Consider the following 10770-nt stretch of genomic DNA (forward strand, 5'->3'; position numbering starts at 1 on the left):
GTTCAGAGTCTCTGTGTGGAACATGTGAGTCAGACATGTTCCTGATTCACATGCTGTTGCAAGTCTCTGAATGACAAGTCAATTTCTCCCTGAGTCTTTTTCTCCTGTGGAGATGAAGTTAAAGAGTTTATGTCTCCATGTTGTGGATAAAGTTTATTGTCGGCTGTGTTTGGCGTACCAAACACACACAAAACTTTTATTTTCTCAATTCTAAACATCTTCATCAAAATCACTATTTCACTAACTCGTTCCTCTGTTCTTGTGCCTGGTCAGTGGAAATATTTGTGTTAAAGCTGTAATCCTTCCTACTTCTTTGCTTTCTCTGCTTCCTCTTCTTTGTTATGTTAATCTTGATATTTGACATGTTTTATGTTCCTCTTTCCACAAAAGCTTTAAAAAAAAAGAGGTTTAAATTGAGTCAGTGTTGGAGCAGGAGCAGGATATGCAGCTTTCCCAGCTGTGCTTCCAGCTCATTTCCTGCTCTTCTTCCCACCCAGCTACTAAAGACTAACGGCCACGAGGGCGACTAAATCTTTACAAAAAGGACTGGAGGTGTAGTGCTGGTAATAACTGAATTTATTTCCAGTTTTAGTTCCAGTTGATCAAGTGCAGAGGTGGCAGAGTGCCCAAATATTTTATTCAAGTAAGAGTAGCAACTGCTTCAACATATTTGAACCCTAGTGAAAAGAAAAAGTAGCCGGTCAAAAGTGACTCGAGTACGAGTGAAAAAAGTGTTAAAGGTAAAGAAAAATCAACCATTCAGTATTTAAAAATTACATCGTCAGACAGAATAAAATATAAAGTTAAGTGGAAATTACAAAATAACAAAATCAGGCAAAATATATTTTTTTCAAAATCAATTTTAAAAAAGCATAAAAAAAAGAAATTTGGTTAAAACACATTTATTCCTCAATCAGTGAAGTTGCTCACTCCGGGTAGATAATCCAGACATTTCCCTCTAGAAAGAGCAGCAATACTTCATAGCAAAATGAAATGAAAAGTACAGCGAAATAAAAATACCCCTAAAAGTTCACTTTTTTCCAAAAACATTTACTCATGTAAACGTAACTAGTTACTACCTGATTCTGTGAATGTTTTCTGCTTTCGCCCCGTCTCTCAACACACAGACCCAGCACCTGATACACAGAATTCTCCGTGTGTGTGTGTGTGTGTGTGTGCGTGTGTGTGTGTGTGGGTGTGTGTGTGTGTGTGTATGGGTGTGTGTGTATGGGTGTGTGTGTGTGTGTGTGTGTGTGTGTGTGTGTGTGTGTGTGTGTGTGTGTGTGTGTGCGTGTGTGTGTGTGTGTGGGTGTGTGTGTGTGTGTGTGTGTGTATGGGTGTGTGTGTATGGGTGTGTGTGTGTGTGTGTGTGTGTGTGTGTGTGTGTGAGGTTCATTCAGGGCATGACCGTCCTTTCTGGTGGTCCTGATTCTACCTCATCTCTCCTCATGTCACTGGAGAGCTGGCAGGGCCAAACTTATTGACAGATAACTTCATTGTTTAAAATTTCTAATATATTTTCTAGAAATTAATAATTTATTTCTCTGAAGACTTAAAAAAAAATGAAGGTATTTTTGTGCAAAACACTGTGATGTATTATTAAAAGAAGGTTTTGAGGATTTTTAAAAAATCTTTTTGAAAATATCTGCAGAGCTTGTTTCAGTGGTACATTATTTTCTTTAAAAACACAATCTAAGATATTACTATCATACAAATGATGCAAACATTTCCTGGGCGACTTCAGGATTTAGTGTTGATCGTTTCAGAGGTCTGTTTGAAGGCTGACGCTTTGATCTTCTTCATCGACAAGACAAAATAAATGAGGATGAAGAAACCTGCAGAGACAAACAAAACGGAGAAAATTAAACAGAACAAATCTCTGCTTTAACAAAAACTTTTACCACTGAACTGTGTGAAAAGGGTCACAAATGAAGAAGATAAAAGCTTCATTTTGCTAGATTTTATGTTTTTTTTGCTGTTTTTCTTTTTTCTCATCACGTTGCTGTCAGTCCTTCAGACCTTGCAGGGAGTTGATAATGCAGAATACGTAGAGGCCAGGCGTGGTCAGCTGGCCGAATGAGAAGAAGATCAGGCCCCAGGTGAGTCCCAGCAGCACCATCAGAACCAACAGGGTGAAAAGTTCTCGCTGAGCTTTGCGTTTCTTATTTGGCGGAGTCTGCTTCGACAAACAAAAGAAAACACAGGCTGGAGGTCATCATTTGTCCATTAAAAGCAGTCAAAGTAAACTCACCAGCATGATGAATTCAAATCTAATACAGACCTAACATTTAGCAGCTTTAAGTTTGTTTTTTTTAACTGTAGAAATTCTATGGTCAGATTTTGCTTTCAATCTCAAATTTGAGTTTTCAGCAGTGAGCAGCAGACATATGTCACTGTGCCAAATCCTTGTGGGATAAATATCAGCAAATAAAAAGACAGCAGGAGTTTTATGGTGGAAGGGTTCACAAATTAAGTGCAAAATAAAAAGAAAATGTATCACATGTTGTGCTTGTTACATAAAGTGACGTTTAGTTCAAAGAAAACAAGAAAAAAACAAGACTGCCACCTGGTAACTACAACTGAAATGTATTCTGAAAAAAATAAAAATCTTTGTAAAATAATCCAGATTATTTTGTATACCAATAAAAATATGATCTGTTCTGGACAAATTTGACATTGCCTTAAAATATTTTGGCAATATTACCTGCTAATATTTTTAGAAAATCTGAAAAAAGTGCGATTATACCTGTTTAAGTTTGTCACACATTAGCCATTTTGCGATCCCTGTAAACATGGTGCCATTAAAGATGAACACCACGCCGAACAGTCCCAGTGTAGTTCCCATCTTCACGTTGTCATTGGTGATGTAGCATCTAAAGCACAAGCAGCAATTCATCATGTTATGGAAAGGAAATAAAATCTGCAACATAAACAGGACTGAAAACATCTGTAATAGGCTTTGAATATGTTTTAGCCAAGTCAACTGCTTGTCTGGTTCTTTATGAAATATTGCAAAACAAATAAGGTGAGTTATACAGAAGAGGATTAAGGCCACTGAGGAAAATAAAATGTAATTTTTTCCTCAGAATTCTTACATATTTTTCTCAAATCCTGACTTTTTCCATTAAAGATTGGATGTGAGCCTAAGCATTTTGATAGTAATCTCTTAAGATCAAAAGTCAGACTGAGAAAAAAAGTCACGATTTTGACTGCAACAGAAACAGGACTGAAATGTGAAAAAAGTGTCCCAATCCTCTTCCATAGTGTGCAGAACAGGAAGTGGTCTAGTGCTTGGGTGTCTGTGTTTTCCATACACTGCAGTCTCATTAGGCCTCGACTGGTCCAGTAAGGCACGGCCGTACATGTTGTGGTCAATGATCACCACCACTGTCACAATGACCGCTGGCAGACCTGAAACACACCAGATGACACCTTCACCTAAACCTGAAGACATTTAACGTCCAGACTCACATGATGCCACTCACCCCATCCCACCACGCTGAGCTTCAGCAGGTATCTCCTGATGTAGACATTGAAGACTTTGACCAGGAGAAGGTAGAGGTGGAAGCCCTCCAAGGCCATCCAGGTTAAAGAGGCCAGCAAGGAATAGTGAAGAAGAAGAGCCACATAACGGCAAAGCGTGGCGGAGGACGACGCTGCCGCCGCCTGGCTGGACAAGAAGTGAACGTTGAGGAGGATCAGAGCCACTGCCAGGCTGATGTGGATCTTCTTGGAATCATCTGCTCTGAGTTTTCTGTCAGACACAGAAGACAAGGTCAGATGTAGATGACAACTTTTAGCTCAGATTCTGTGCTTACACTGTGTCACAGAAAATCCGCTCCTTTTCAAGAGCGGTTCCGCTCTTGAAAAGGAGCGCGATCGGCGATGTGGGCAAATGGAAGAACTCCACCACCTGTCTGTGACGAAGAGCAGAACGGTGATGACCAGAGCGGTGAGAGAGATGGCACTGCCGATGTAGGAAATGTAGGACAGGATCGCCTCGTTTTCAGGGGAGACTTCTGCAGACACCTGTGGAGAATTGACAGCATGGCTTTACAATCTGGTGTTATTGTGAAAATATCATGACAAAATTAAAAAAAAAACTGAAATTGTCTTTACAAACTGTGAAACAAAGTACTATAAAACTATAAGTGTCATTGTAGTTTTTTTGTTGTAAGCATGTCTTTTATGTTATATCCTACTGTGAAGATAAAAAAAACGCTTTAGGAAGCCATGAAATAAGCACTGATTTTTCAGGATGGCCCCACCTGCAGGCATGTGCAACTATTTTTCTGGTTGTGTAAAGTCCATTTTGAGAGTTATTCACTTTCTCAGTTCAGTAGAATGGGATGCAGAAGTTATATGTGTTATGTGTTTTGGGGAGGGGTTGTAACGGCATCATAAATATTTTAGCTTTCTCCAATCTGTTTTCCCATGGATGAAACAGCAGGTGAAGCAAGTTACCCAACTCCAGAAGATGTTTTCTTACTGCCACCAGTTACATATTTCACAGTTCATTAAATGGCTTTATTAGATGCCATTAACATTTCTTCTTCTTCAGTACATATTCATTTTTTAAACATGTCCATTAACATGTAATTTCTGTGCATAAGACTACCATAAACACATTATTAATTTGACGGAGCTTTCAAGAATATTTATAACTGTTGCCATGAAGTGTCACTTGGTAAGTAATGACACTTTTCATGCAAAATGTAATTAAAACTTGCATTAAAAGAGTCAACTGTTCATTAAAAGTGTTATTGTTTATCAAATGTCGCTTCATGACAACAGTCATAAACATTCATGAAAGCTCCTTCATCTTCATAACAGGTGTTATGTCACAGTTATGACAGTGTCATGTCAGACTTATGCACTCTCTTCAAATACTTTATTTACTCAAATCTGACTTTTAACAGGTGAGTATTTTAATGATCCGTAGTATGCTTGGAAATGTCAAACAATGCCAAACAGCAATGATTGAAGCTGAAGATGTCGGTTCACAAGAACTGCAGTCTGGAGGCTGGAGGAAATCTGCAGGAAATTCAAACTTGTGCACCGAAGGCTATTAAAACAATCCAACTGAAGTTGTGTGCTACTCCTGAAAGCAAACTTGGTCCTACCATCAGCACACCAAAGTATGTGAGATGATCACAGGAACAGTTGATTTGATTCTGATCCCACTTTGTCTCACAGCCTGAAGGACTGAAGTCTGAAAAGAAGAGAGATAGATAGATAGGGAGTGAGGTTAGTATTGTTCTTTATATTTCCGTTATGCTCTGTGTATCAAAGGTGTTACTTTAGATACTCACTTTTCTCTGTGGTGTTCAGGAACACACACTGGGGCTTCTGGGTTTTCTAGAGAGAAAACATTCCTTCATTTAACATCTAATCGGTGAATTCTATCCATCAGGGATGACATAAAACAGACTTCACAGCCTTACAGAAAACTAGAATCAGGGTTACATTTATTCTTGTTTTTGTGTTTATGGTGATGCTGACTCGGTCCTGAAGTCCTGAAACGTTCCTGCCACTGACACTCAGGCCAACAAGCCGACCGTCGTACAGTTCACCTGAGCGCTCCAGAGCCGTCTGCCAAACAAAACACACTCTGCTCAATTCAACATTTTTCAAGTTAGAGAATTAGAAAATATTTGTCTCGTTATGATGTTCGTTTACAGTAGCATCTCAATTTAGCAGTCATTCACACAAACAGTTGTACAATATAAACGGCAACTGATACGGCAACATAATGATATGGTGTATGACTAAATCTACATTTTAATTATGTAATGTTACATCAAGATGTAATGCAGATTCTGGTTTACCCTTCCTGTTACAAATGTCCTGTTTAACAGAAAACATTTGATTTCAGCTGATTTATATGTGTCATATTCATTCATCCGTGAAAGAAAGGTGAAATTTAAAGAATCACTCTGAGTTACAAAATCTGACATTGTTCCCTTCTGAGCATCGTTTACAATAACTGACCTTCAGGTTATGTTGCGGCCAACATAACCTGAAAGAGCATGACTCTAGTTTTTGTTATTTACTAAGTTATACACATTGTTCAGACTCATAAGTTTGAGTAAGGATCCCAATGTTTAAACGTAAAGATTATTTTAACTATGGCATTCTGACATCTAGCTTGAGTCTTTTTTTCTTTTTTTAAATTGTAAACTTTTTGAAAACATGCATTATCATTTGAAACTCCGGAGCAAGACCGTCATCTTCTACAACCGTCACAAAACCAGGAAACGGCTGATCGAAGTCAACAGAGTGATGCTAACAGGATGGACGGCGTCATCACTGACCTCATTAGGTAACTGGATCATGCAGAACACGATGGTACTGTTCTGTCCAGGATTGAGCTCACATGGAAGGTGAACATTCACTTTGCTGTTTGGTACATCTGAATCACTAGTTACCTACAAAAGAGCCAGAAAGAGAAAGAACAGAACAGAAGAAGATAAATAAAACTTGAATTGCAGTCGGCAGAAAAAATAAATTCATAACTAAAGCTGCAACAGGTTCCAAGCCCCAGGAAGTGCCACCAGGAATACTGGGTCTCATGACAAAAAGTTGTATTGCCCCGCTCCTCACCCCTCCCATGCAGCTGCGTTCACCATGTCTGACCCAACAGAAACTTCACATGACCAACTTTGAGGTCTTGCATCTTTCTTGCTTTCTTTGGCCTTTGGCCCAATATTTACTGCTGGCGAAGCATGCAGACAGAGGTCTGCATACAGTATGCAATTCACTACTCGAAGCAAAACTAAAATCTGACTAAAAAATCTGCCATGGGCCAAATCTTAGTTTCTATTTTCTTATTACGAAAACATTACATATTAAAAACTAAAAATGAAAAATGTAATTTGACCACCATTCAGAAACATGTAACAGGCTGTCACCTGTTTGTCACTGGCTGAAATGCGAAGACCTTTAAAGTCACCAGTGGGTCTGTGCAGTAAAGCCACCATGTTGTCCTGGTATATGGCAGTTGAATTAGTCAACTTGGTTTCCTCCAGAATTTTCTTCAGGACTTCGAGGGCTCTTGTGGAAAAGCAAAGATGAATAAACCAGATCAACACCTTGTTATTAATACACAAATTGAGATGATCTGATTGATAAGAAAGACTAGAATATTCACTTGACAGTGTCGTCACGGGGAACGTTATGCAGTAGTAACATGAGGGTTTTCATGCAGCAGCTTGCATGATCAGCGTCATTCTGTTCTGCAAATTTAATTATTATAAATAAAAAAATGGAAAACAGAACATAATATTCCTTCTAGTACATGCCAATATTTACATACCTGGTTCAGGAGAATTTTTGCAATTTAAATGCTCCAGTGTTTTACAACAACCAGGAGAAGCGGATGGACTTTTGGCCGCAATGCCATTTTTTTCCACAATGTGATGAAACGTGAGAGAAAAGATCAGCCAACAGAAAGTCCAACACCTCATTCTGTGAAACAGAGAGAAAACATTCAGGCCACAAAGCTGCTTGTGATTAAAGAGCCGCTGTGCTAATGAATATCAGCAGAGAGGATAAATATCTAAAGTCCTTTAATGAAACCGAACCTAAAATTTGTACTTATTTTTTTCTGATTGTTTCAAAGTCTGCACAAGTCCTTACACCAAATTATTTATGATAATTACATCAATCATAAATATTTATTTAATTATGAAGTAGCAACCAGAAGTTTACATACACCAGATAAAAAGACAAAAATGATCAGAAGTTAAATCAGACCAAACTTGTCAAGCTTCAGAAGTTAATCCATTCATCCATCCAGTTTCTAACACCCTCACCCCTAAACGGGTCTGGAGGTGCTTGTGTATCTCCAGCTGATTTTAGGGTGAGAAGCGGGTTTCACCCTGGACCGGCCGCCAGTCTGTTGCAATCATTCAGAAATAACAAAATCATTTCTATTTGCCCCATAAGTAGAAAGAGGAAACGTCAGAAACAAGGTTGAGTGATGTGCTTCATGGCTTCAGACATTTCACTCCAACAAGTGGTGATATATTCACGCAGGTTGACATTTGACTTCTTTTTTTTGTAAACAAGCAAAAGAAAAATAATAACATAAAATAAGGCTTAAAACCATCATGCTTAAAAACAGAACTTATGTTGTTTTAATTAGAATTTTACTAGAATTTGCTTAAACCTTACGCTGCTGTTGAAGCTTCACCTGTTTCTGGGATGAGCGAGTCAGCACTGTTTCATTGTACAGTCAACACCACTGGGCAACACAAACATGTTCTAAATATAAAATGTTTAAACATCTTAAATGTTATGGTTAAACCTGGACCAGCATTACCAAACACAAAATGAAAATTTAATAAAACTATTAGTATATATATATTTTTTAATAAATTCTTTCTTTTAAGTGAAGTAGTTTGAGCTCCTACATAGTTTTTATTTCTCTACACCTTGTTAAATAAACCAAGCTTCTGCTTTGGTTCAAGGCAACCAGTTTAAATAAGAAATGTGAAGGAAATCATAGCCTACCTGCAGTAAAACGTTTGCTCAATGACGAGGTGTGGTTGATTCATGGCACATTAAGATGCAACTGGTAAAAACCACTGATGGAGAAAAACAGACCTTCACTGGAAGCCAGTTAAAAATAACATGTAAATGAGATTAACAGGAAGCATCCAGACAGATCTGGGTCTGTTCTGAATCATTGCAATAAGGTAAAAAGTCCATGAAAAGAGAATTATTTGCACCAAAGATTATCTGATATTGCAATGTTGACAGCTTTGCACATTTATTTAACCTCATTACTTTGAGCAGCATTTTTGTTGGCTTATTTAACAATGAGTAAGAGGCTAAAAGGTTTGAGGTTTGTGAACTTTTTTAACTTTATGTTCACTTTCTGTCTGGTTCACACAAACTCATCCTTTTTCATCCTGTATCTGAAAAATTTGCCAACACATCTGTAGCTCTGACAGAATCATCAATTCATTACAACCTCTGAGAAAAACTTCAATGCAAAATCTAAATATAGGATTTCCAACCCAAAGCTTTTGTGGATTTAAAATGCAAACTGCTGTAACTCTTCTTAAAAGCACAGACATATGTCAATTTCCAGAGTCTTACTTTGGAACAAATGGGATGAAAACCCACTTGAAGAAGGATGAGCTATTACTTAAATGAGAGTTGCAGTGAGAACAAAGATGCGTCTGTGCTTCTACCAATAAGGTGATTTGTTTTATTCAAATAAACAAAAGCAGAACTAACCTGTTTGTTGTTGTCTCTGTACTTGTCTGCATGTCATGCTGGTCCAACAGATTACTGAGAATACTGGAGTTAATGAATGGATCTGAGGCAGGTGGATGATCGAGCAAAACTTAATATCAACAACAGAAAGATTTTAGCCAATACCTGCACACACAAGACTGTCAGGACCTTGGGCTGTTTGGAAATTTTGTTTATTTATCTAGTTTGTAGTTTTGTTCATCTGTTATCTGTGAGTTGCCTCTTTTTTCAGCCTTGTTTCTGTTTTATTTTAGGTCAGTCTGGTTCTTGTGTTTATTCTGTTGCTTCCATGTCACTGTTACTCCTTTGTGTTGTTTCTCTCGTCAGGCTGCCTTCTCCTTTTCCCCCACAGCTGCACCTTGCTTTGTAATTAACACCAGTCCATTATTCCAGTGTCTAAACTCCCAGTAATTAACCACCCTTCATCATTCACTCCTCGTTTCCTCCCTTAACCACATGTATTCTAGTCCCTGTTTGTTTCTGCTCTTGCTCTGTGTTCTCCTATTTTTTTGTCGTTGTTTAATAATTTTTTCATTAACATTTGTCTATCTACTCACCGCCTTTGACAAATGAGCTTGTATCTTAGTAAATGTGAAGTGTTGCACCTAAATGTGTGTATGAAAAACCAAACTTTACAGGAGAACGTTTGTCTTTTATGACCCACAATACACTCATTGTGCAGACAGAGAAACATAGGGTGTAGTAAAGCCAAACTGCATCCTGATTCCTCTAAGACATCTAATTTGACTGCATAATCAAATTTTCATCATTCATCCACTTTCTTATAAGCATTCAAAACAGCAGTTATTTATATTTGTGCTGGTGAGCCATGGCTTTATAGAAAATCTTAAATCACAGTCCACAAAACATTTCAAAGTTTTATCACCATCACGTCCCTCTGCCAGGTGATCACCAGGTGATGTGTGCCGCTTATTAACATGAAATATGACGAGTTGTGGAGCAATCAGGCTGACTGCTGTAAATATGTAAATTCAGTGGTGAAACTTAATTTAATTTGACGATGCATCGGCCCTGAAAGTCTGGTGTTTTTTTGGGTTTTCTTAGAATTATATTTTAGAAATATCTGGTTTCCCCACAATGTAAGGATTGTCAGATTTATTCTTACCCAAAGCTTCTTTGTCCTACTGATAAAATAAAAGTTGTACATTTAATAAAATAATGTTTTATATAATATTCAATCAGCTGAAGAAAGCTCTTTTCTGACTCAAAATATTACCATTGCTATGTAACAATGTGCTATGCCTCTACTTCACCACAAAAACACACAAACATAGAAAATGACAGAAGTGAAACTTTTACATAAGCAGATTGTTTAGGCTGCCCAAACCTGCTGGAATAAAGTGTTTTTCTGTCCCCTAAAGGTAAAAAGAAAGAAGTACCTGCTACAGGGATAGTCAATGGTTGGCCAACTTATTAAAGAAACATGAATAAAAGACTGGCATAAAGGTCTTAATACAAAATGTATTTGGAGATCATTGACAGAGC

At 37.8% G+C, this 10770-nt stretch overlaps 1 protein-coding gene across 1 annotated transcript; it reads right to left on the minus strand.

Annotated features, from left to right (window-relative positions):
* Positions 1-1577: 1577 nt before the first annotated feature.
* On the minus strand, positions 1578-8548 carry LOC129379346 (adhesion G-protein coupled receptor G5-like). The gene is made up of 14 exons (XM_055060075.1): positions 8515-8548; positions 7316-7467; positions 7151-7235; positions 6912-7053; positions 6315-6428; positions 5467-5592; positions 5313-5358; positions 5124-5212; positions 3914-4029; positions 3486-3754; positions 3315-3411; positions 2747-2873; positions 2020-2176; positions 1578-1835 (listed from the first exon to the last, which is right to left on the minus strand). Exons 2-14 carry the CDS (start codon positions 7464-7466, stop codon positions 1741-1743), a joined length of 1614 nt encoding a protein of 537 aa, XP_054916050.1. The 5' UTR covers position 7467; positions 8515-8548; the 3' UTR covers positions 1578-1740.
* Positions 8549-10770: the final 2222 nt, after the last annotated feature.

Source organism: Poeciliopsis prolifica, unplaced genomic scaffold (genome assembly GCF_027474105.1).
Source record: "Poeciliopsis prolifica strain line A6 unplaced genomic scaffold, Auburn_PproV2 SCAFFOLD057, whole genome shotgun sequence".
Lineage (NCBI taxonomy): Eukaryota > Metazoa > Chordata > Actinopteri > Cyprinodontiformes > Poeciliidae > Poeciliopsis > Poeciliopsis prolifica.